The sequence below is a fragment of the Rana temporaria genome, chromosome 10 (genome assembly GCF_905171775.1).
Source record: "Rana temporaria chromosome 10, aRanTem1.1, whole genome shotgun sequence".
NCBI lineage: Eukaryota > Metazoa > Chordata > Amphibia > Anura > Ranidae > Rana > Rana temporaria.
Genome location: NC_053498.1, coordinates 1,146,803 through 1,173,162, shown reverse-complemented (window position 1 = coordinate 1,173,162; position 26,360 = coordinate 1,146,803). Strand labels below are relative to the sequence as shown.

The window sequence follows — 26,360 nt, the reverse complement described above, 5'->3', positions numbered from 1 at the left end:
CACTCACATGTAGAAAGTATTTGTAGATCAGGATGCCGACTAAAATCCAATCTATTTCAGCCGACCAGACGCACCGGAGACCATTGAGTTGGAGATCCGAACAACGTCTACAGATGGCGTCATTTTCTGGCAGGGAATGGTAAATTTATGCATTTTTTTTTCTCGTGTCTTTAAGAACATGCAGAACTGGCCAATAGGAATAGTTCAGAACCTTTGTCCTGTAGTAGAGTCCTCCTAGGCGTCACTTCAGATGGTTGAGTCAATGTTTGTCTTGCAGGAGGTAAGAGAAGAAGGCCGGGAGAGGGATTTCATCAGTCTGGGCCTGAAGGACGGTCACCTCTTCTTCAGGTAAGAACTACCATGACCCCGATTCTGTGAATGGTCCTCGTGGGTGGGACAGGACTGGAGCTGAGCCAATACAAAGTACAGGAAAGGAGAAGAGTTGTCCATAGCAGACTCCTCCCACCCCATCCATGTAAACTGAACATTGTTGCGAGATCTCCTCAGAGAATGTCACTTTCCATCTCCAAACCCCCGAAAAACCACAAACTTTTTATTGAAGAGTTCTAAAAATAAACAGATTGACACTTGCCGGTCCTATGAGGACTCCCCCGCCCCCACCACCCTTCCTGAAGGGAACTGGCAGGCCGGGCTCCAGGTGATATGGTCCTGTTGGTGCAATGAATGGCTTTGGTCAGTTTGAAGCCTCTTCTAATCCTTTCATTCTTTTTTTTCTTTTTTTTACCTAAAACACAAATACTGAAATCTGATTGGTTGTTAGCGGGACCACCTATATCTGCATTGCTGTGCTGCCAGTCCTCAGTATTAATACCACTCTGGTCTTTTCTACTCCTTAGTTATCAGCTGGGCAGCGGAGAAGCCAAAATTATGACTGAAGATCCCATCAATGATGGTGAATGGCACAAAGTCACCGCCATCCGGTAAGTGGAGGCAACTTTCATGGTGATGATGATTACCCCACTGAGCACTCCGGGATAGCCGATCTCAGGGTGACAGGCAAGCTCTATGTGTCTCTATAGTCTTCTTACACAGGGTATCCGAACCCACCCACTCCACTTCTAGTAATACAGACCCCTATATGTCTCACAAAGTCCATCAGTAATACAGACCCCTATATGTCTCACAACGTCTGTCAGTAATACAGACCCCTATATGTCTCACAACGTCCGTCAGTAATACAGACCCCTATATGTCTCACAACGTCTGTCAGTAATACAGACCCCTATATGTCTCACAATGTTTGTCAGTAATACAGACCCCTATATGTCTCACAACATCCATCAGTAATACAGACCCCTATATGTCTCACAACGTCTGTCAGTAATACAGACCCCTATATGTCTCACAACATCCATCAGTAATACAGACCCCTATATGTCTCACAACGTCTGTCAGTAATACAGACCCCTATATGTCTCACAGCGTCTGTCAGTAATACAGACCCCTATATGTCTCACAACGTCTGTCAGTAATACAGACCCCTATATGTCTCACAACGTCTGTCAGTAATACAGACCCCTATATGTCTCACAACGTCTGTCAGTAATACAGACCCCTATATGTCTCACAATGTCTGTCAGTAATACAGACCCCTATATGTCTCACAACGTCTGTCAGTAATACAGACCCCTATATGTCTCACAACGTCTGTCAGTAATACAGACCCCTATATGTCTCACAGCGTCTGTCAGTAATACAGACCCCTATATGTCTCACAACGTCTGTCAGTAATACAGACCCCTATATGTCTCACAACGTCTGTCAGTAATACAGACCCCTATATGTCTCACAATGTCCGTCAGTAATACAGACCCCTATATGTCTCACAGCGTCCGTCAGTAATACAGACCCCTATATGTCTCACAACATCTGTCAGTAATACAGACCCCTATATGTCTCACAATGTCCGTCAGTAATTCAGACCCCTATATGTCTCACAATGTCCGTCAGTAATACAGACCCCTATATGTCTCACAACTTCCATCAGTAATACAGACCCCTATATGTCTCACAACGTTTTACAAGGGTCTCTCCAGGCACAATGTAAGGAGGAGATTGGCCATAATCCCTGCAAAGAGGGAACGTTCTAGAAATCGGGACTGAGGGACCTTGGCAGTGTTATGGTTGGCTCATTAGTAAAAAGGTTTCGCAAAGTTTGTCTTGACGAAAATACGCCCAATCAGATCTTGACTTTTTTATCATTACTGAAGTCTGGAATAAACATGGCTGCCTCCTCAGGAACTGTAGACCCCTTTCCTCCAGATACACGGCTGTGAGATATATAACTCGCCTTTGTTCTCCACAGGGAAGAAAAGTCCGGATCCATACAGGTGGATGGTGAGGAAGTCGTCTCTGGAAGTTCACCCGGTAAAAACATCATGGTGGACACCAAGGCAAGCGTTTACATTGGTAAGTTCCTTCTCTATCTATGACCTTACAGACCAGGGCCAAATCCTTCACCATGATTCTGTGGGAGGATCATCCTCCATGTAGATGGGCACAATCCACGTATCCTTTCATCCTCCATGTAGATGGGCACAATCCACGTATCCTTTCATCCTCCATGTAGATGGGCACAATCCACGTATCCTTTCATCCGCCATGTAGATGGGCACAATCCACGTATCCTTTCATCCTCCATGTAGAAGGGCACAATCCACATATCCTTTCATCCTCCATGTAGATGGGCACAATCCACGTATCCTTTCATCCTCCATGTAGATGGGCACAATCCACGTATCCTTTCATCCTCCATGTAGATGTGCACAATCCACGTATCTTTTCATCCTCCATGTAGAAGGGCACAATCCACGTATCCTTTCATCCTCCATGTAGAAGGGCACAATCCACGTTTCTTTTCATCCTCCATGTAGAAGGGCACAATCCACAATGGTGGTCAGTGGGGATCTCTAGTAACATCCCCTCTCTCACACTGCTGGGGAGCCCCTCTCACAATGGTGGTCATCGGGGAGCTCCTCTTACATTGATGGTCAGTGAGGAGCCCCAGTAACATCCCCTTTAACATTGGTGGACAGTAAGCCACTTATTGTAGTTTTAATAGGTAACCCCACCCCCCCGCACCAATATGCAGAGTGCCTGCTGATCCGTCTTAGTGGCATCACATACAAGCCCCCGGGATGGACATGAGAGGAAGATTGTGGGGACCAATACCCCAGATGTCCCGGCACTGCTTCCTTGCTCCATTCTACATATGTAAGAAATAACTTGTGAGGAAGGGTCCGCATGGCAGGGACATGATCTGCCCATACCATAGTGGTGATAGAACGGTAGATGATAACTGCCCCCTATTGTAGAGAACACATGGACCATGCCATGAGTGTGTCTCTGGTATAAATAAATTCCACAATACATAGTCAGTGAACACACCTTCTGCCCAGACGGTAATCATATAAAGAAATGAACTCCTCCTGTCTTACCTGTACGATGTCTGACTTCCTTCTCTTCTTGCGGTAGGCGGGGCTCCTGAAGTACAGCTGACGACGGCTGGAAAGTTCTTGAGTGGAATCACTGGATGTATCAAGAACCTGGTGATCCTGAACGCAAGACCCTCCGACCAACTCCACCAGCCCATCGACTTAAAGCACAGCGCTGAGTCCGGTCATAACACCAAAGAGTGCCCCTCGTAGGCGGAGACGACTGTTTCCCCCACCCCCGCTGGCCGCGCCAGGGCAATCCACAGACTATTCTTTATTGTTCTTCAAAAGAGACAATGACAAACCGAGAATCATTGTAAATGGTGCTTCTGCTGCTACCAAAAAAAAAACGAAACCAGAGGTGGTGCTAAAGAAAAAAAAGTATTTGGATTGCGCAATCTTTGTATTACCTACACCGGATTTTCTTCTTTTTAATTATTATTATTATTATTATTATTGTTATTTTTTTTTTTAATGTCTTCAGATTTCCACGTGTTTTACAGCTGGATGAAGGAAATATGTATGTATTGAAACAGATGTATGTTTTTTAAAAAGAACCCCTAACCAAAAAAAAAAAAACCCCGAAAGCTAACAAAACCAAGCTGTATGTTTAATGTCAGCCGTGCCGGAAGACCCTCTATTCTGTATATAGAAATGGCCACTCGCTGGACAGCGGTTGAAGCCCCCAGACCAGGTCTTGGTCCAGTAGTGTCGGCCCATGGGGTTCTCTATGGCTGAGATTTGGGATGTGAGGTCTGGAGAGGGTTCCAGATTGTTCAGGTTGGAGGAGAAGGTGCTACAAGGGGGCTTTATCCCTTGTTCCCAGAGGCCTCATAGGCAGAGACCGGGGCGGAATTAAAGGGGGACAATCGGTCCTCTTTGGAAAGGGGTCTGCACTATTCTTCTTATACATCTCATTAGGTCTACTGCCGGCAGCTGGCTTCTTACTTCTTGGAACCATATTTATGTTATTTAGCTAACAGACACGAGTGTATTATAAAGGTGCATCGACTCTTAGTTCAAGTCAGATACAAGATTTCCAATAAAATCATTCCTCTCCCTCTGTCTTTTGTTTCCCTCTTTTGATCATCTCTATTCATACAAGAATGTTGGCAAACCCCTTCTTACCTTTTGTGGGACCAACATAAAGACAGACACCGGGGTCCCTTGTCAGAAGCTGCACTATTGACTTTTAGTTATCCAGTGAAGATGAACTAGGACCCATTTGACCCCCCCCCCCACCACCACCTACATAAGACTCCATAGCCGAATAGACCACTAGGTCCGTAGGGTAATGAGTGTTTTTTACCTTCGACCTAAGAGTGTATGCACCTTTCCGAGCGGGCGGAGCGCTGTACACCTGTATGTGAATAGAGATGGTCCTAAGGATTTGGCAGGAACCGATCCTGGGCTCTCGTGTTTAGAATGGGAGGACGATAGACTACTGATGACTCCAGAGCACTCTAGATTAGTGTGAATGGGGCTGGGCACTGCATATAGGATGTGGAGGAGGGATCAAGCACTGATGGGGGTACACTGGGGAGGTCGCAGGTCAGCTGACATAGACAAAGGACAAGCCATGGTCCTCCTAGAATTTGTAGTTCAGACATTAGTTTCCTCACCTTCATTAGATATGAAGACAACAAGGTATAAACCTTATGCCACGTACACACGATTGGAAATTCCGACAAGAAAACCGTTGATTTTTTCCGACGGAATGTTTGCTCAAACTTGCATATACACGGTCACACAAAATTCCGACCGTCAAGAACGCGGTGACGTACAATACTACGACAAGCTGAGAAAAGTTAGGATCAATGCTTCTGAGCATGCGTGTTTTTTTGTGCGTCGGAATTGCGTACAGGCGATCGGAATTTGAGAGCTGGTTCTCCATTTTTCCGACAAGAAAAGTTCTTGTCGGAAAAATGGAGAACCAGCTCTCAAATTTTTGTTGTCGTAAATTCCGACAGAAAAAGTCCAAAGGAGCCTACACCTGGTCGGAATTTCAAACCAAAAGCTCACATCGGACTTTTCCTGTCGAAAATCCCGACCGTGTGCACGGGGCATAAGGCTTCATCCTAAACCAGACCACTTCCATCCCTTCCACTCCACTCCCTATCACCCCGGCATGTCAGACGGCTGACTACTTCCATCCCTTCCACTCCACCCCCTATTATCTCGGACGGATTTCATTACCTGACAATTTCACAGCTGAATGGTTTAGAAACGTTTTCCAGGAACATTGATGAGGATTACATTGATGCAGTTATATAACACACAAATTACAGACATTACTGCCCCCCCTCTTTAATGAACTAGTCTTATCCCCCGATGTGGTGGCACTATTTGTTTCATCCAATTCTGATTTAGTTTTGAAAGCTGCAAATACACAACCAGCCAAAGCAACCATTCTCAACCAATAACCCAAGAGGAGCACTTCAAATGATTTTTAGCCTTCTGGGAACCCCTGCTAAAACCAATTCATTGGTGGTCGGTGGGAAGAATGTTCCTTACGTTGGCGGTCAGTGGGAAGAATGACCTATAGATGGGTGGTCGGTGGGAAGAATGACCCTTACGTTGGAAATTGGTGGACAGAATGTCCCTTACATTGGTGGTCGGTAAGGAAAAATTACCCTTACATTTGTCTTTGGAAAGAATGATCCTTACATTGGTCTTTGGAAAGAACTACCTTTATGTTGGCAGTAAGTAGGAAGAATACTCCTTACATTGGAGGTCAGTGGGAAGAATGACCCTTTCATTGGCAGTCATTGGGAAAAAATTACCCTTATGTTGGTGGTCATTGGGAAGAATGTTCTTTACGTTGGCAGTCGGTGGGAAGAATGACCTTTTACGTTAAAAGTAAGTGGGAAGAATTCCCCTATACGTTGGTGGTCCATGGGAAGAATGAACCTAACGTTGGTCTTTTGGGAAGAATGTCCCTTATGTTGGTAGGAAGAATGAACCTTACATTGGTCTTTGGGGAGAACGACCCTTATGTTGGCAGTAAGTAGGAAGAATGCCTCTTACATTGGTGGTCAATGGGAAGAATGACCCTTACATTATCGGTCATTGGGAAGAATGTCCCTTGCATTGGTGGTTGGTGGGAAGAATGACATTGGCAGTATGGGAAGAATGACATTGGCAGTATGGGAAGAATGCCCCTCACATTGGCAGTTGATGGGAAGAATGCCCCTCACATTGGCGGTTGTGGGAAGAATGACCTTTACGTTGGCAGTAAGTGGGAAGAATGCAACTTACAATGGTGGTCAGTGGGAAGAATGACCCTCATATTGGCGGTCATTTGGAAAAATGTCCCTTACATTTGCGGTCATTGGGAAGAATGTCCCTTGCATTGCGTTCAGTGGGAAAAATTACCTTTAAATTGGAAGTAAGTGGGAAGAAGGCCCCTCACGTTGGTGGTTGGTGGGAAGAATGCTCCTTACAATGGTGTTCAGAGGGAAGAATACCCCCTACAGACCACTTAAAAGATCCCTGGTATCATGCAGCTTGCTCTGCCAAGTGGCATGGGCTCCAGAACCATGCAGGCACCATCAGATGTGAGGTCAATGAGTCAAAACTCACAGAAACCCTAACAACCCCTGGAGGAACATTGGTTGAGAATGGCTGAGCTAAACTACATCTTACAATCAAAGACATTCATAGCTATTGGGCCCATTCACAGCTAATTACAAAGAGAAATTATGATGGTCTACAATCATTAGAGACCGACAGGCCTTGCTTATCTATAGTATATACTGGCAGCTACCCAACATACAGAGAGGCAGGAGAGGGGCTGTCTATGAATGGTACATAATTTTCTCTATAAAGCTTGTATTAAATAAACGGACTGCTGACCTTTCACCCACCATACCCAATAACATTGTGGGCCCACAGGAACCAATCCGAACCTTCTTTAATTTTCTAACCTGCACTGACTGGTGGCAATGAGGACCACAGACACCTATACACCATGACCTATGTGGCTGGGTATAGAGTACACAGAGGGTTCTATTTATTGCATACTTGTTCCTGACACTTGATGGGGGAGGATAGTGGGGGACAGGCTTCCTTGTTCCTGACACTGGAGGGGGTGGCAGGCTTCCCAGCACTCAGTTCTGTCATCACTTTGCCTTGAGTTTCACAACTAACCAATAAACTATAAGTTGGAACACCAAATGTCGTGTGGTCTCGTGATGTCACAGCCACAACACAGCAAACCAATAATCACGCGTGGCTCTGTGAAGGTATATATTCTGTATTTACAGAAGAAATAATTTGTACACAAAGCTTATAAATATGAAGGGCCAGGTGGATGCCATCACCTTGTTGTCCAACAAGTCAGGAAACCGTGTCTGATGATAATCTGAGTGATTGGATAGAGGTAGACATGTACTCACAATCTCCAGCAAGAGTTCCCACTTCTCCATGTGATCCACTAAGTGTTTCCAACAGAAACCGGGAACAAGCCATGTTTTGGTCCATCTTATGGGACAGGAATTGGGAATAGGTCATGTTGAGTCCATAATATGGCACAGGAATCGGGAACAGGTCATGCTGGGTTGGTCACATGGCACAGGCCATGTTGGGTCCATCATATGGCACAGGAAACGGGAACAAGCCATGTTGGGTCCATCATATGGCACAGGAACCGGGAACAAGCCATGTTTTGGTCCATCATAGAGCACAGGATTTGGGAACAAGCCATATTTTGGTCCATCTTATGGCACAGGAATTGGGAAAAGGCCATGTTGGGTCCATAATATGGCACAGGAATTGGGAACAAGCCATGCTGGGTCGATCATATGGCACAGGAATTGGGAGCAGGCCGTGTTGGGTCCATCATATAGCACAGGAATTGGGAACAAGCCATGCTGGGTTGGTCACATGGCACAGGAATTGGGAATAGGCCATGGTTGGTCTATCATATGGCACATAAACCGGGATCAAGCCATGCTGGGTTGGTCACATGGCACAGGAATTGGGAACAGGCCACGTTGGGTCCATCATATGGTACAGGAACCAGGAACAAGCCATGCTGGGTCCATCATATGGCACAGGAACCAGCCATGTTGGGTCAGTCACATGGCACAGAGGTGAATGATCACACGGGCACAGTCGATGCCGTGCTCTGAGGCGTCACTTTACTAGGCCGACTTTTGTCCCTCAGAACGCAGCTGCGGGTACAGAGGTGGCAGGAGGCGCAGAAAGAGTTACAGCAAGGGACGAAGCGGCAGACGCTGATCCTCCATATAAACCAACCCGGCGACCAGCAACACCAAAACAAGAGAGCCACACCGACCACTAAGCCCAGGATGACGTACAAGTAGAGGTACGATCTTCTTTCTGAAACAAGAATACATGAAAAAGGATTGATTAGCACTAAACTACTGGCTTCCGCTCATCCAACGAATTAAATTCAAAATACTAACAATTACCTACAAAGCCATCCACAACTCTGCCCCCAGCTACATCACTGACCTAGTTTCTAAATACCAACCTGTACGTTCTCTTCGTTCTTCTCAAGACCTCCTACTCTCTAGCTCTCTCATCACCTGCTCCCATGCTCGTCTCCAGGACTTTTCTAGAGCCTCTCCATGCCTATGGAACTCCTTACCCCAATCTATCCATCTATCTCCTTCTCTATCAGCTTTTAGAGGATCCCTGAAAACACTTCTCTTCAGAGAAGCCTACCCTTCCCACACATAACTGTATTTTCATTTGAGTCCATCTGATCACCCCCCACAGCTAACTACCCTTTGTTCCACTTGACCCTCCCTTCTAGATTGTAAGCTCTAACGAGCAGGGCCCTCTGATCCCTCCTGTATTGATTGTATTGTGACTGTACTGTCTTCCCTGATGTAAAGCGCTGCGCAAACTGTTGGCGCTATATAAATCCTGTATAATAATAATAATAATAATAAATACACCACATTCCCCACACTATGCACACCGCTGTGTATACAAGGGTAATGTACAAGAGAGGGGGGAAATGTTTCACAAAAGAGGAAATATTGTTATACCATAGAGGGCCACAAACATGACGTAACCCATCTGTGTGATGTCAGGATGGAGAGAACAGCTCATGTGGGGAGGACACTATGGACAGGAGACACCCAAGAACGTTTCTCCACTGTGATCCCCAAACCCAGAGTACATTAAGTTTGCAAATACTGACTTTACTCCAAATCCGATCTGAGCCACTCCTCCCTCCCGGATCCCATAATGCAGGTTGCTGAGATACTCTGTAGGATGAAAGGTGGAGTGTACGAGCTCTATCTATCCCCTCCCATCACACGTCATACTGGAGAAGCCTAAACTCACACATTGCCCCCTTATATCCGTCCCCCCCCTATATCTACTCCTGACAAGGTCACCTGAAAGGCATAGGTAGCCTCGTCTGTAGGACACACAGGTTTCCCTGACCTGATAGAAGTCTATGGGGACAGAGTCAGACACTCCATCCATAAGGCTGGGATTATGTGACTATCCTGTCTCTGGAGAACACCCGAGGAGAGGGTAAGGGGGGGGGGGGGTACCTGTGATTGATCCGTGAGGCTGAACACTTTCTGGAAGAAGCAGCTTGAGGTTCCCGTCCCTCCCGCAGCTCAGGTTAGAAGAAGAGGTGGTCTGCAGGATGGTGGAAGTGGCTGGGCTGGTGGCCATGACCTCTATGGGGGTCCTGGATCCCACCATTCCTGCAAAGTACAATCATACAACACACAGCTATCAGTGGATTTCTAGGCAGAAGCACATGGTGTAATAAATATGTATGGTGTCCTGAACGATGTCCCTGGAGTCGGGACAAACCAAGATGGAGCTGGCCAATCAGGACTGAATATTCTATGTATCCCACCAATGGACTGCAGAACTGACGTGCGATATGGTGGAAAGTGACATCATAGGGGTCTTTGACCTGACTTGGTGACACTGAAGGTATAAATGGCGGGCATTACAGGAACATAAAACCAAACACTATGGGGTGGATTTATTGAAGCTTCATTTACACTTGTACGATTGCCCCCCACCCAAGGAGACTTCCCCTTACCCAGGGAGGAAACTGCCCCCTACCCAGGGAGGAGACTGCTCCCTACCCAGGGAAGAGACTGCCCCCTACCCAGGGAAGAGACTGCCCCCTACCCAGGAATGAGACTGCCCCCTACCGAGGGAGGAGATTGCCCCTCACCCAAGGAGACTTCCCCTTACCCAGGGAGGAAACTGCCCCCTACCCAGGGAGGAGACTGCTCCCTACCCAGGGAAGAGACTGCCCCCTACCCAGGGAAGAGACTGCCCCCTACCCAGGAATGAGACTGCCCCCTACCGAGGGAGGAGATTGCCCCCCACCCAAGGAGACTTCCCCTTACCCAGGGAGGAAACTGCCCCCTACCCAGGGAGGAGACTGCTCCCTACCCAGGGAAGAGACTGCCCCCTACCCAGGGAAGAGACTGCCCCCTACCCAGGAATGAGACTGCCCCCTACCGAGGGAGGAGATTGCCCCCCACCCAAGGAGACTGCCCCCTACCAAGGGAGGAGACTTGGCGGAGCTCCAGAAATGAACACAGCAGTGCATTCACATTGTCCCTCCCCAACCCAGGGAGGAGACTGCTCCCTACCCAGAGAAGAGACTGTCCCCTACCCAGAAAAGAGACTGCCCCCTACCCAGGGATAAGACTGCTCCCTACCCAGGGAGGAGACTGCCCCCTACCCAGGAATGAGACTGCCCCCTATCGAGGGAGGAGTATGACCCCCACCCAAGGAGACTGCCCCTTACCCAGGGAGGAGACTGCCCCCTACCCAGGGAGGAGACTGCCCCCTACCCAAGGAGGATGGTGCCCCGGCGCCACCTATGCAGGGAGCAGACTGCTCCCTATTCCAGGAGATCGTCTTTCTACCCAGGGAAGACAGCGTTCCCTACACAACGCAAAGGCAAATTTCTAGAGCTGTGTCAGGAATTTGTATCCATTTGGTGTAGCGGAGCTCCAGCAATGAACACAGCAGTGCATTCACATTGTCCCTGATAGGGGACCCGGAGGGTCTCTATAACAGAGGAGAGTTGGGCTGACCAAGAGTATTATACTAGATCCTCCTCGGCTTGCTAGTCAGTGACATGGTTTTGCTTCTGATGGTTCGGTGATTTGTACCCCACTATAAATAAAGTGTCAGTTCATCTTGAACATTTCCCCCCTCTATTTTCTATAGGAGTGCTTGTTGCAGATTTGCCCTCACTTCCTGTCTGATAAAAGATTGTCAGCGGGACAGGAAGTGAGGAGAAATCTCTTCAACCAATCCCCAGGTACCAGTGAAAACTTGACCCCCCTCCCCCCACCCCAAACAGAAGTTTTTGGTGTGACATAATGGGTTTGATAGACGGTTGGGTCGCTGGCGGTGACTGACCAGTGAAAGGTCTCCGGGCTCCATGATGGCTGCACTTTGAAGCTGCTCCAGAGCTTAGTAAAGGAGCAGAAGCTCAGCTGACTTCCATCACCCAATCACTTGCAAGCAAAAAATGCAGTTTTTTTTATTTTGCTTGCACTTGATTGGATATTCTTTGCAAATTGAAGGTTTACCTCATTCACTAATCTCGGGAGCACCTGCACTTTGCAGAGAGCCTATTAGCCTTTAGTAATTCACAACCCCAATGTGTCTGTTAGTGTGGCCCGGCCATCATGGGGCCCAGAGAGCATTCATTGGTCAGTGTGCTCCGCTGACTACCCAATAGGGAGGTCTTTGCATCACTTGGAACCCAATCAGCGGGCAGACATGCAGGGCCGTCTTATCCAGCGGGCACAGCCCAGGGGCCCCAGATGCACATAGGGGCCCCATCAGGGCCGATCGGGTCTTCATGGATACAGGAATTAGAGGCAGAGCACTTACCCCTCCCCCCGTCTCGCTGGCAGTTTGCGGGGGGACTGGCGGACTGGTCGCTGCCGTCGCCGCAGTTATCGATGTCCCGTTCATCACACACCAGGCTGGAGGGGATACACTTCCCGTTGTGGCAGTAGAAGTACGGCTCCGGTCTGCACTCGGAGGTATTAAATCCTGCAGGGAGGGGGAGGGGGAGAAGGATAGGTTATAAGGAGGGGAGTCTGGGGTGTCTTCACCAATATCTATGACCGGATCACTGAGGACTGACACCAGCAATGACACCCCGTCATACAGAGAGGTGAGAGGGGCGGACAACGGCTAATACCTGACAATCAGACCTGGTATACCCACTTCCAGACCAGCCACGTACCGGCGCCGGGGTATGCCGGGGTGATATTCAGCTTTGCCCCGCTACCGTTTTTTTAGAGCAGGCGGTCGGCTTTCTCGTAATAAAAAACCTAACCACTAACATCCCCCGTCACCTTCCGTGGCTTGCTTGGTTTTCCCATTCCACTAGAAGAACAGAGCGACCAGCCGGCACCTCCCTCCACCTGGCTTGTTGGAAAGCCGAAAAAAAAACGGGATCGTCTGTCTTCTATGGTAACCCAGAAGCGATGACCTGACATCACTTCCGGGTTTCCCAGATGTCAATGGTGCCATTTTTGTTTCCAGTGTCCTGTCAGAAAGCCGCTGGTGGGTGTACCAAGATGTCCGCTTGCCCCCTTTTTGGTGTATCCTTACTGTGGAGGAGTGCGGGGTGTACCAAGATGTCCGCTTGCCCCCTTTTTGGTGTATCCTTACTGTGGAGGAGTGCGGGGTGTACCAAGATGTCCGCTTGCCCCCTTTTTGGTGTATCATTACTGTGGAGGAGTGCGGGGTGTAGCAAGATGGTGGAGATGGAATGTCATTTCCGTTACCAATTCTGATGGGTCGCCAAATCTGATGAAACACCAGTGTTCTATCAGAAAGCCACTACCCATCAGAATATGCAACCAACGTCACGTTGCGTCGCGGCCATCTTGGTACACCCGCACTCGTCCGCACTGTTTTGATGTTTAATTGTGAAAGCTGCGGTGTTCTGTCACATCAGCAAACCTGTGAGGTCAGCAGGTTTGCCGCTGCTTCTAAAATTCAACATAAAACAGTGTGACGGATTTCTAAATCCTGTATTTCACAATATAAGCCGAGTTTATTACTAAAAATAACTGTGAAAAGCAAGACTCCGGTGGGTGTAACAAGATTTCCGCTTGCCGACTTCTAACTCTCGGCTTACTGCGGATGAGTGCGGGGTATACCAAGATGGCCGCGAGGCAACATCGCTTCAGTTGCATATTCTAATGGGTAGTGGCTTTCTGACAGAACACCGTGTTTCATTAGATTTGGCGACCCGTCAGAATTGGTCTCGGAAGTGACGTTCCATCACTGCCATCTTGCTACACCCTGCACTCCTCCACAGTAAGGATACAGTGAGAAGGGGGCAAGTGGACATCTTGCTACACCCCGCACTCCATTACAGTAAGGATACACCAAGAAGGGGGATAGCGGACATGTTGCTACACCCCACACTCTTCCACAGTAAGGATATACCGAGAAGGGGCAAGCGGACATCTTGCTACACCCAGCACTCTTCCACAGTAAGGATATACTGAGAAGGGGCAAGCGGACATCTTGCTACACCCTGCACTCCATCACAGTAAGGATATACCGAGAAGGGGCAAGCGGACATCTTGCTACACCCCACACTCCATCACAGTAAGGATATACCGAGAAGGGGCAAGCGGACATCTTGCTACACCCCACACTCTTCCACAGTAAGGATATACCGAGAAGGGGCAAGTGGACATCTTGCTACACCCAGCACTCCTCCATAGTAAGGATACAGTGAGAAGGGGGCAAGCAGACATCTTGCTACACCCCGCACTCTTCCACAGTAAGGATACCGAGAAGGGGCAAGCGGACATCTTGCTACACCCACCAGAGTTTTGCATTTCACACTTATTTTTATCAGTAAACAGAGCTTATCTGGTGAAATACAGGATTTAGAAATCCGACGGACTGTTTACATGTTGAATTGCAAAAGCAGCAGTGTTCTGTCAGATTAGCAAACCTGTGAGATCAGAAGGTTTGGCGCTGCTTTTAAAATTCAACATCTAAACAGTCCGTCGGATTTCTGAATTCTACACAAACAGGCTTATTCAGTATAATACACAAGATGTCTAAACCCGTTCCCGTTCTCTGATTGTAAAGTATGAAATCCCCCCCGGGGGGTAAGGGGAGGGTGTCCTTACCGATCCGGAAGGAGGTGAAGTCTCCCACAAAGTCCACTCTGGGTTGCTGGCCCCGGGTGACCAGGCGAAGGGTCAGGTAGTTGCCGGTGGACAGGACCGGCCGGGGGGTGGTCTTTCCACATAGCGGGGTGCCCAGAGGTTCCGCATGGAGGTCTTTTCCGTCATAGAACTGGACGTAGGAGCCAGCATTACAGGGGTCACTGACAGATCCAGGGGGGCCGGGGGTCTCTAGAGAGGACGGAGCGTGTGCGCTGCTGTTCTGCCCCGGGCTCCTCATATTGGACATTCGCAGGAGGCTGTACACCAGGAAGAACCGGAACTGGAACTGGACCTTGTCCTTCGGAGTCGCAGCTTCCATGGTGAGCCGGCAGTCCGTCCCCACCGACACAAAGTAATATTTCCTGGAGTCCGCGTGAGAATTCACTATCATCCCGTCCCCTTTAATTGTCTGACCGCAGAAATCCACCATATTCCCTGCCAGAGAGAGAGAGGAAACCCGTCATATCTGCACCACAGGAGCTTAGACTCTAATGTCCCCTCCCCCAAAGTCACACACTATTATTATTATACATTTATATAGCTCTGACATATACTGCAGTGCTGTACAAAGATCACTGAGCCAATCACATCAGTCTCGGTACCAAAGGAGCTTACACTCTAATGTCCCCTCCCCCCACAGTCACATCAGTCTCTGTACAGAGGAGATTATACTCTAATGTCCCCTCCCCCCCACAGTCACATCAGTCTCTGTACAGAGGAGCTTACACTCTAATTTTCCCCTCCCCCACAGTCACATTAGTCTCTGTACAGAGGAGCTTACACTCTAATGTCCCCTCCCCCCACTCACTCTGATCACCTCTGACCAGCTCGTAAAGTCCTTGTAGCCTCACTGCGCTATGTCCCTGACCAAAGCCCAGAAGGCAGCCACGGCTAAACTCGCCCAGTTCCGCAGAATGGACGGGGAGGACGATGGTGGCTCCACGTGTGAGGCCCAACCTCCGGCTAGTGGAGATACCGTTAAACTCCTTGAAGCCATTACTTTCTGCCGGACATCATGAACGGCGCAGATCGAGGAGGTCAAGGTGGATATCTCGTTAATCTGTCAGGATTTCCAGAAGCTCCGCGACAGAGTCACGACGGCAGAAACTTGGTTGGGCCTAGTGGAGGACGCCATCCTGCCCTTACAAACGGGATCTGACCGCATGCAACTCCAAATTAACCAGCTATTAGCCAAACAGGACGATATGGAAAACAGAAAATGTTTGAATAATAATGAACTAGTCATATAGTATTCCACAACATTTAGGCCCTGTACACACGATCAGTCCAAACTGATGAAAACGGACTGAAGTTCAGTTTCATCGGTCAACCGAAGAAGCTGACTGATGGTCTGATGTGCCTACACACCATCAGTTCAAAAACCGATCGAGTGCAACGCGGTGACGTAAAACACAACGACGTGCAGAGAAAAATTAAGTTCAATGCTTCCAAGCATGCGTCGACTTGATTCTGAGCATTGGAACCGATGCTTTTGCGTACTAACCATCGGTTTTGACCTATCAGTCAGGCGTCCATCGGTTCAATTTTAAAGCAAGTTCTAAATTTTGCGACCGAAGCATAACGGACCGATGGGGCCCACACACAGTCGCTTTGGACCGATGAAACTGAACTTCAGTCCGTTTTCATCAGTTTGGCCTGATCGTGTGTACAGGGCCTAAAGCTCTAGTTCTGAGATTCATGTACCATCAGAGGAAATGCCCTTGTATGTATGCCGCTGAGCTAGCACATACAAGGTTACGAGTTTGAATCCTCAGGTGGCCACCCTTTTTAAGATTTAGTAATTAAAGTTGCAGAAACCTTGTGCAACCAATCAACTTTGAGACGAGGTGTCCTCCATATTGGTTGCTATGTGGTATTGCACTTTGTAGGCAGCAGTTAAGATAATGTCCTGTGGTTTGTGGCCATGGACTGTTGAAGGTCCTTTAGGCTGGGTGAGAGATTTGTCCACGTCTGATGGTCGCAGTTTAGTAAATTGTGTGAATATTTATCCTCTAGTCACATTGTATTCCATTAGATGAAAGGTCTATCATCTGAGGCTGTGGCCTTGTAAGGAAGACACTGGGCTAGCAAGTAAAATGGTTGCAAGTTCAAATCCCTGGGTGACCACCCTTTCAGATTCATTTATTAAAATTGAAATAACCTAAAGCAACCAATCAACCTTCAGAGGACGTCTCCTTTCTTATTAATTGCGATGGAGTATTGCACTTTGTAGGCAGCATAGTGCTCTGTGGTTCGTGGCAATGGACTTTTTAAAGTTTTACCAATATTGGAATTATTTCTAGAGTCTCTAGACTAAGTGTCAGACTAGTCAAATATTAAGCCCGTAGTCTTGTGTTATTTCATAATATTAAAGCTCTCGTTTTTAAGCCACACCCACCACCTGAGACAATGGCCTTCTATGTATGCCGCTGATCTCACAAACGATAAGGTTGCAAGTTCGAATCCTCAAGCAACCACCTTTTCATGATTCATTTACTAAAGTTACGACAACTGAAGAAGCCCATAATAACCAATCAACTTTCAGACTAGGTATTACTTTGTTATGGTCGCTTTGGTTATGGTATTACTTTGTTATGTTCGATTTGGTTATGGTATTTTTTCGTTATGGTTGCTTTGGGTTATTGTACTTTGCAAGCAGCAATTAAGATAAAGATTCAAATAAGGTATTCTTGAAAATAATAGTTTTACCAGATGGGAATATCCTTTGGAAGGTCAACTGGGAGACTATTTTTGTTAGATGTTGGCAATTTAGTAGAATGTTTTGAACATCATTCCACTGATCAGATTTGATGTCATGATATTACAACTCTGGTTCGGGGCGCCGCCCACTATCTGAGACTATAGCCTTGTGGGTATGTCGGCGATCTCTCACACCAAATGGCCGTAAGTTCGAATCCTCAGGTGGTCACCTTTTCGGATATATTTATTTGAGTTGTACAAACTGCTGAAACCAATAGCAACCAATCTTCTTTTGAATCCTCTGCATATCGGTTTCTATGGGTTACTATACTTTGCGGCTTGAATCTTGGTTGCATTTAGGATGTATAGGCACTGCTGGCAGTCTTGGACATCCAGGTCTGTGGTGCAGCATGTAGGAGCGAGGAGTGTGGCGTTTGAAGGCTGTGAGTTCAATTCCCAAAGAAGACCAAACAGGTAAGGAGGAGTCTCTCCTCTGTGTAATGGGGGGTAACTGTGTAACGATGATGTGGATCACCTTGTAATGCAACCAATTAACCTCAATGAAATGTGTTCCAGGTATGTAATCATCAAGTGAGCGACCTTGGCATGACGTGAATGAAGCCTCAAGGACCTGAGTTCCTGCCATCAAGTCAGAGACCCTCCCACAATGTGAGTGAAGCCTCAAGGATGTGAGTTCCAGCCATGTAACCATCAAGTCAGTGACCTTCCCTCAACATGAATTACGCAGCAAGGACTTGAGTTCCAGCCATCAAGTCAGAGACCCTCCCACAATGTGAATGAAGCCACAAGGATGTGTGTTTCAGCGATGTGACCTTCCCTCAACATGAATTACGGAGCAAGGACTTGAGTTCCAGCCATCAAGTCGGTGACCTTGGCACAATGTGAGTTCCAGCTAAGTAACGATCAAGTGGGTGAACTTGGCACCATGTGAAAGAAACCTCAATGAAACATCAAGTGGGTGTCCTTGAAACCATGTAAGAACCACAAGCTGTGGATACTGTGCCGCAAAGGGAAGCTTGAACATTGAAAGCACGGGAGTTGGTACAATGTGTGGTGAAAGCTCAAAGGTTACGAGAGAAATCTATATTTTTTTTTTACAATTTACCAATAATTCTCATATTTTTCATCAACATGCCCTTCTCCTTCACAGTATTCCTGCCCCCAGGTCTAGGGTCACAGGCTCACTCAAGCCCAGCCAACGGTGGTCCGCACCACCAACTTTAGTCAAGTCCCGACCAATTTATTTGCAGTTCAATTTTATCCACACAAACCCCAAAGTCTTGGTGCTACTTTGAGGGAACCATCTTTGCTCACTCAGTGGGAACCGAACCTACAGCCCTCTGATCCAAACATCAGTAGCTTACATGCTGCGCCACAGAACCTGCAGACAGCAGAAGTTGTTGCCAGTGCACCTATATCATGGATCCAGACTCTCTAAGCCTGGAGAAACATAAAACTAGCAGCACATCAGAGATTCGAACCAAGAAATCCAGGTCTTTCCACAATCAACAGCAGCACACCAACACTGTGCACCACAGGCTGTAGCCAACAATTCCACTTCTCTGTGTAACTATATTCTGAAGATAACAGGTTAAGAACAACAGAATTTTTTTGTGGCCCACAAAACATTTTATTGTTACCACATCAGAGATTCGAACTAAGAAATCTAGAGCTTTCAGCATTCAACAGCAGCACACCAACACCGCACACCACAGGCTCTATCCAAATATACAACTTCTCTGTAGAACTTTATACCGAATACGACACGGTGAGAATTATATACCGAATACGACACGGTGAGAACTTTATATCGAATACGACACGGTGAGAACTTTATATCGAATACGACACGGTGAGAACTTTATATCGAATACGACACGGTGAGAACTTTATATCGAATACGACACGGTGAGAACTTTATACCGAATACGACACGGTGAGAACTTTATACCGAATACGACACAGTGAGAACTTTATACCGAATACCACACGGTGAGAACTTTATACCGAATACGACACGGTGAGAACTTTATATCGAATACGACACTGTGAGAACTATATACCGAATACGACACGGTGAGAACTATATACCGAATACGACACGGTGAGAACTTTATATCGAATACGACACGGTGAGAACTTTATACCGAATACGACACGGTGACAATTTTATACCGAATAGGACACGGTGAGAACTATATACCGAATACGGCACGGTGAGAACTTTATACCGAATACGACACGGTGAGAACTTTATACCGAATATGACACGGTGAGAACTATATACCAAATACGACACGTGAGAACAATTGAAAAATATTTGGTTGCTCAGGAAACACAAAAAAACTGGGGTGTCCGCATGCAGATTTGAACACACAACCTTTAAGCTTCAAGACGAACGCTCTACAGATTGAGCTACACCAGGAGCACACAGTCATCCCTCTCTGGAGACCTTTCTATATTCCAGGACTTCATAAATGTAGCGCTCATTTTATTGTCCGAAAATCAGTGCTGGGTTAGAGATTCACTAAGCCGTAAACCAAAAGGTAAGGGTAACAGTTTCCAAAATTAGACGCCAGAGCTGGCCACCATTTTTTTTTTTTTTTATCCTGGCAGGTTATCTCTATGGGTACAGGCTCAGTTAGAAGGCATCTACATGGACATTGGACGCAAAGCACATCCAGAAGCCGAGGTGATTTTGGCCAACAACCAGGCTGAGTTGCTATTGGTCCTCTGGCAGAAAGCTATTGGCTAGATCGGTGCACACTGAAATATTTTGTTTCGGAATTTCGGTTTCGTTCAAAAAATGTATTTATTTAGTTACTCCCGAAATTCGTTAAAAAATACATTAGTCTAAAAATCCAAATTAGGGTAGAATCTGTCAATTGGAAGCTTCTGGTGTCTGTCGGATGTTCTAAGAAGATTCCACAGAGCAGCTAAAAGATTCGACGCCGCAATCGTACATTTCCGGCCGAATGCTCCGCCCACAAGCTATAGTAGAATTCTAATGTTGTATGACTAGTAACAATTATATTTATTATTTTTTTATTACTAGTCAACCAACATTAGAATTCTACTATAGCCTATGGGCGGAGCATTTGACCATAAAAGTCCGCTCGTGGCGATCGTATGTTTTTAGCTGCTTCGTCAAATCTTCATGTCTCTATAATGTTGAATCTTTTCTCTCTATGTCGAATACGGTGGAACATTGGATTACGAGGATAATCCGTTCCAGGAGAATGTTCGTAATCCAAAGCACTTGCATATCAAGGCGAGTTTCTCCATTGAAGTCAATGGAAACGAAAATAATTTGTTCCGCATTGACTTAAACGGCATGCAATACCGCATGCGGCCAGAGGCGGCAGGGCACCAGAGAGCCTCAAAAACGTCCGGAAATGCCTGAGGACAGTTCAGCTGATCTTGGCAAACCTAGGAAAGACTCCATTCACAAGCATTTCTGTGCATTTCCAAACGGCGCCGATCAGCGGCGTTCGGCTCTGACGCCCCCCACCTCAGGCCAAAAGCGGTACTGCACACTGCTTTGGCCTGAATCCTGCTCTTTTTGCGAGACAACAATCACAACAGCGCTCGTATTGCTAAACGCACGTTAACCGCGTTACTTGCAATCTGAGGTTCCACTGTAATCTTGGACTAATAGGGTTAGGTTAGGCACATTCGACCACAGGATCGATAGACACAGATCGCTATTGTCACCGTCATGTCGAATCTTCTATCTATATCGAACTGTTCTCACAAAAAAAGTTTTTTTTATGTCGGATTTTTCGGATTTCGGATTCTGTGCGTTCGAAAAAGAATGCACATGTCTACTATTGGCATGAGTCTCTAGTCCAGGACAATAAATGCATGTGCTCTTACGACTAACACAGCACTCTGAAATGTCTCAGGAACATCAAGGCTTCCAATCTGACGCTCTGCAAACGCTGAAAAGTTAACCCCTTCAATACCAGGCACTTTCACCCCCTTCAATACTGGGCACTTCTTTGTTTCTTATAAAATGTTGTAATGACGCAAGTTTTTTCCTTCATTGGCAGGCACTGATTGGCATCACAGGTGGGTACTTTGGGGCACCGCTAATGGGGGCTGCTCTGATAAGTGGATCTCCTGACAGGGGGGGGGGGGGGGGGGGGCTGCACTTATCAGTTCTCCTTTACTTCCTCCGTCAGCATGAATAAAAGGAATGCCGATAACTGGCACTTACTAGTAAGGCCGTGATCAGCAGTGATTGAACACGTCCTACATCATAGGCTCTTTACCGAGATCGGAGATGCACTACCAATCGCTGAGCACGAGCAGTTTATCCTACTGGACGTCATATGATGTCCAAGTCAGAATAATAAACCCCTCCACCCCCAGACATCATTCTGCTATAGGCCGGGCGGGGAGTGGTTAAGCAACATGCAAGCCTCTGATCCCAGATTACTGTCCTCCATGCCCCATCTTTGGTATTAGGGGGAGAAATAGTGTCGGTGGGAGGAATAATGTTCCATCGTTGGCATTGGTGGGAGAAAAAGTGCCCCATTATTGGTGGAAGGGATAGTGTCTCACTGTCGGTGTCAGTGGAAGGAATAGTGTCCCACCGTCGGTGTCAATGGGAGGAATAGTGCCCCATCATTGGCGTCGGTGGAAGGGATAGTGTCCCATTGTTGGTGTTGGTGGAAGGGATAGTGCCCCACCATTGGTGTTGGTGGAAGGGATAGTGCCCCACCATTGGTGTCGGTGGAAGGGATAGTGCCCCACCATTGGTGTCGGTGGAAGGGATAGTGCCCCACCGTTGGTGTCGTTGAAAAGTATAGAGTCCCATTGTAGGTATTGGTGGAAGGGAGAGTACCCCACCATTGGTGTCAGTGGGAGGAATAAAGACTCAAGGGCCGGATAAAGGCAAGCAAAGGCCCCGGGCACAGCTTGGAGACCACTGCTTTAGAAATTGCAGAATATATATCGATACCCTTCACTGGCTGACGGGTGACACCACTCATAAATACATGGCAGGGGAGGGGGATGACACCACTCATAAATACATGGCGGGGGAGGGGGGGTGACACCACTCATAAATACATGGCAGGGGAGGGGGGTGACAGCACTCATAAATACATGGCAGGGGAGGGGGTGACACCACTCATAAATACATGGCGCGGTAGTGTGGCATGAATAGGGTTTATCTGCCCTGCCCTCCCCTCCCCCCACACACACACACATTCAGTATCTCAGCTCCCCAGCTTGCACTATACACACAATACAGACAGTAAATTATCTTTGTTGGAGAATAAACGGGACGCGTGTCCAACGTCCTCCCCGAATCTTCATCCACAACAAAGACCGGAGCCTCACCACCGACCTTCCCAACAAAGACCCGGAGCCTCACCGCCGACCTTCCCAACAAAGACCGAAGCCTCATCGCCGACCTTCCCAACAAAGACCGGAGCCTCACCACCGACCTTCCCAACAAAGACCGGAGCCTCATTGTCAAACTTCCCAACAAAGACCGGAGCCTCACCGCCGACCTTCCCAACAAAGACCGGAGCCTCACCGCCGACCTTCCCAACAAAGACAGGAGCCTCACCGCCGACCTTCCAACAAAGACAGGAGCCTCACCGCCGACCTTCCAACAAAGACAGGAGCCTCACCGCCGACCTTCCCAACAAAGACAGGAGCCTCACCGCCGACCTTCCCAACAAAGACAGGAGCCTCACCGCCGACCTTCCCAACAAAGACCGGAGCCTCACCGCCGACCTTCCCAACAAAGACCGGAGCCTCACCGCCGACCTTCCCAACAAAGACAGGAGCCTCACCGCCGACCTTCCCAACAAAGACAGGAGCCTCACCGCCGACCTTCCCAACAAAGACCGGAGCCTCACCGCCAACCTTCCCAACAAAGACAGGAGCCTCACCGCCGACCTTCCCAACAAAGACCGGAGCCTCACCGCCAACCTTCCCAACAAAGACCGGAGCCTCACCGCCAACCTTCCCAACAAAGACCGGAGCCTCACCGCCGACCTTCCCAACAAAGACCGGAGCCTCACCGCCAACCTTCCCAACAAAGACCGAAGTCTCACCGCCAACCTTCCCAACAAAGACCGGAGCCTCACCGCCAACCTTCCCAACAAAGACCGGAGCCTCACCGCCGACCTTCCCAACAAAGACAGGAGCCTCACTGCCAAACTTCCCAACAAAGACAGGAGCCTCATTGCCGACCTTCCCAACAAAGACCGGAGCCTCACCGCCAACCTTCCCAACAAAGACCGGAGCCTCACCGCCAACCTTCCCAACAAAGACCGGAGCCTCACCGCCAACCTTCCCAACAAAGACCGGACCCTCATCGTCAAAATTCCTAACAAAGACCGGAGCCTCACCGCCGACCTTCCCAACAAAGACCGGAGCCTCACCGCCAACCTTCCCAACAAAGACCGGAGCCTCACCGCCAACCTTCCCAACAAAGACCGGAGCCTCACCGCTGACCTTCCCAACAAAGACCGGAGTTTCACCGCCAACCTTCCCAACAAAGACCGGAGCCTCACCGCCAACCTTCCCAACAAAGACCGGAGCCTCACTGCCAACCTTCCCAACAAAGACCAGAGCCTCACCGCCGACCTTCCCAACAAAGACCGGAGTCTCACCGCCGACCTTCCCAACAAAGACCGGAGACTCACCGCCGACCTTCCCAACAAAGACCGGAGCCTCATCGTCAAAATTCCTAACAAAGACCAGAGCCTCACCGCCAACCTTCCCAAAAAAGACCGGAGCCTCACCGTCAAAATTCCCAACAAAGACCGGAGCCTCACCGCCGGCCTTCCTAGAGGCCAGGAAATCCGGGATCATTATTCCCCAATTTATATCACTGTGTAGGGATGGCGGGAGGAACATTGTCAGATAAAAGTCATTGCTTCTGATAGGTGAAGATCTCAGTAGAGTTCGATCGGTGAGATGTTATTGGAGGAATGGAATATGGAGACTTCTATAGAAAATCCAGGAGCAGCGATTACTCGGGTCCCATTCCCGTACTGCGTTATACATGGAAGGGGCACCAAGGAACCCGCAGACATCGAGTATTCAGATCTTGTGTGTTGTCCTCACATCCAATCGTTTTTTGTGGCTTCATGCCGCTTCCCTGAACTTCTGGTTGGGAAAAGTAGGGAGTGCACAGTGTAGATCTCATATTGGTCACATGTCCCCTCTCCCATCAAAGTGGGATGAACAGGAAAGTATCCCCGCAGATCATACCTTTGGGCACCCCCAGAATGTGTCCACCCAAATCATACATATAAGCCCCCTGAAGTGGGATGAACAGGAAAGTGTCCCCCCCAGATAATACCTGTAAGCCCCCCGAAGTGTGTCCCCCCAGATCATACATATGAGCCCCCTGAAGTGGGATGAACAGTGGGATGAACAGGAAAGTGTCCCCCCCAGATAATACCTGTAACCCCCCCGAAGTGTGTCCCCCCCAGATCATACATATGAGCCCCCCGGGGTCTGTCCACCCAGATCATACATGTAAGCCCCCCGAAGTGGGATGAACAGGAAAGTGTCCCCCCAGATCATACCTGTAAGCCCCCCAGAGTGGAATGGACAGGAAAGTGTCCCCCCAGATCATACCTGTAAGCTACCAGGAGTGGAATGGACAGGAAAGATCATACCTGTGAGCACCCCCGGAATGTGTCCCCCCCAAATCATACATATAAGCCCCCGGAGTGGGATAAACAGAAAAGTGTCCCCCCCAAATCATTCATATAAGCCCCCCGAAGAGGGATGGACAGGAAAGTGTCCCCCCAGATCATAGCTGTAAGCCCCCAAAGAGGGATGGAAAGTGTCCCCCCAGATCATACCTGTAGGCCGCCCAAAGTGGGATGAACAGGAAAGTGTTCCCCCAGATCATAAATATGAGCCCCCAGGAGTGTGTCCCCCCAGATCATACCTGTAAGCCCCCCCCCCGGGAGGGTGAACAGGAAATCATACCTGTAAGCCCCCCAGAGTGGGATTGACAGGGAAATGTCCCCCCAGATTATACCTGTAAGCCCCCACGGAGTGTGTCCCCCAGATCATTCATATTAGCCCCCCAGAGTGTGTCCCCCCAGATCATACCTGTAAGCCCCCCGGAGTGGTATGAACAGGAAATTGTCCCCCCAGATCATACCTGTAAGCCCCCCCAGAGTGTTTGTTCCCCCAGATCATACCTGTAAGCCCCCCGGAGTGGGATGAAAAGACGATACACGTCAATGACTCCAAGGAAACACACTAAAGACCGGCCAAACCTTCCCGAAGCCGGAGGAGAACCATGAAAAGAAATCCTATGAACACAATCCTGCAACCCCCAGAATGATCGGCGGCACGGTACAGCCTCAAATATTACACACGGACCGACAACAACACCTAATCAATCACCTCCGCCCCCCCAATCCTGGATCAGTTGCCGTTACCTACCTGTTTCTAGGGGGTAGGCTGCCCCGACCATGAAACTCATGACTACAAATAGTGGTGACAGCGGTCGTAAACTCTTCCCCTTCTTCACAGCCATGTCTACATTCCTTTCTCAGCGTCGGGGGTCTGTGGTGGGGGGGGTTCAGGACCTCCGGTATTGGGGGGTAACAGCTGGGCGTTGGGGGATGCTCCGACACCCTTCACTTCCAGTAAGTAAACTTGTGTCTCCTCGGCGCCCCTCACCACTTCTCTGGACGAAGGTTTCTGTTGGTCTTGTGTCCACAATGACTTGTCGAGGTCGGCTATTGTCTGTGGCCGGGGCGGCTTTGTGCTCGGCGTTTGTGTGTCCTGGTATCCATGACGACGATAAGAGTTTGATGGAGCGCAGGGTGATAAACAACGTACCACCCAATTTAGGAGCGGGGTCTGTCTTCCCTTCATTACTTCTGTCTTCTGACTGCTGGCTGATAGGAGATGGGATAAATCATCCCTGGACGGGCCGAGGAGATCAGAACGCTCCAGACGGGCCCGCGGAGATCAGAACTGTCCGGACAGGCCGAGG

At 48.4% G+C, this 26,360-nt stretch overlaps 2 protein-coding genes across 13 annotated transcripts in view; one reads left to right on the top strand and one right to left on the bottom strand.

The window, feature by feature from the left end:
* The window catches only part of HSPG2 (heparan sulfate proteoglycan 2), a 109,180-nt gene extending 104,662 nt beyond the window's left edge, over window positions 1–4,518 (top strand). For 11 of the 12 annotated variants that reach the window (XM_040327021.1, XM_040327027.1, XM_040327029.1 and 8 more), the window contains 5 exons: window positions 61–139; window positions 278–348; window positions 858–941; window positions 2,327–2,430; window positions 3,496–4,518. In XM_040327021.1, coding sequence (XP_040182955.1) covers window positions 61–139; window positions 278–348; window positions 858–941; window positions 2,327–2,430; window positions 3,496–3,668 — 511 coding nt within the window. In that variant the 3' untranslated portion in view covers window positions 3,669–4,518. The remainder of the gene's footprint in view (window positions 1–60; window positions 140–277; window positions 349–857; window positions 942–2,326; window positions 2,431–3,495) is intronic. The other variant, XM_040327030.1, reaches the window with a different exon arrangement.
* Window positions 4,519–7,694: 3,176 nt separating this feature from the next.
* Window positions 7,695–26,309, bottom strand: LDLRAD2 (low density lipoprotein receptor class A domain containing 2). Its single transcript, XM_040327017.1, has 5 exons — window positions 25,802–26,309; window positions 14,606–15,079; window positions 12,327–12,491; window positions 9,992–10,150; window positions 7,695–8,798 (listed from the first exon to the last, which is right to left on the bottom strand). Exons 1-5 carry the CDS (start codon window positions 25,893–25,895, stop codon window positions 8,557–8,559), a joined length of 1,134 nt encoding a protein of 377 aa, XP_040182951.1. The 5' UTR covers window positions 25,896–26,309; the 3' UTR covers window positions 7,695–8,556.
* Window positions 26,310–26,360: the final 51 nt, after the last annotated feature.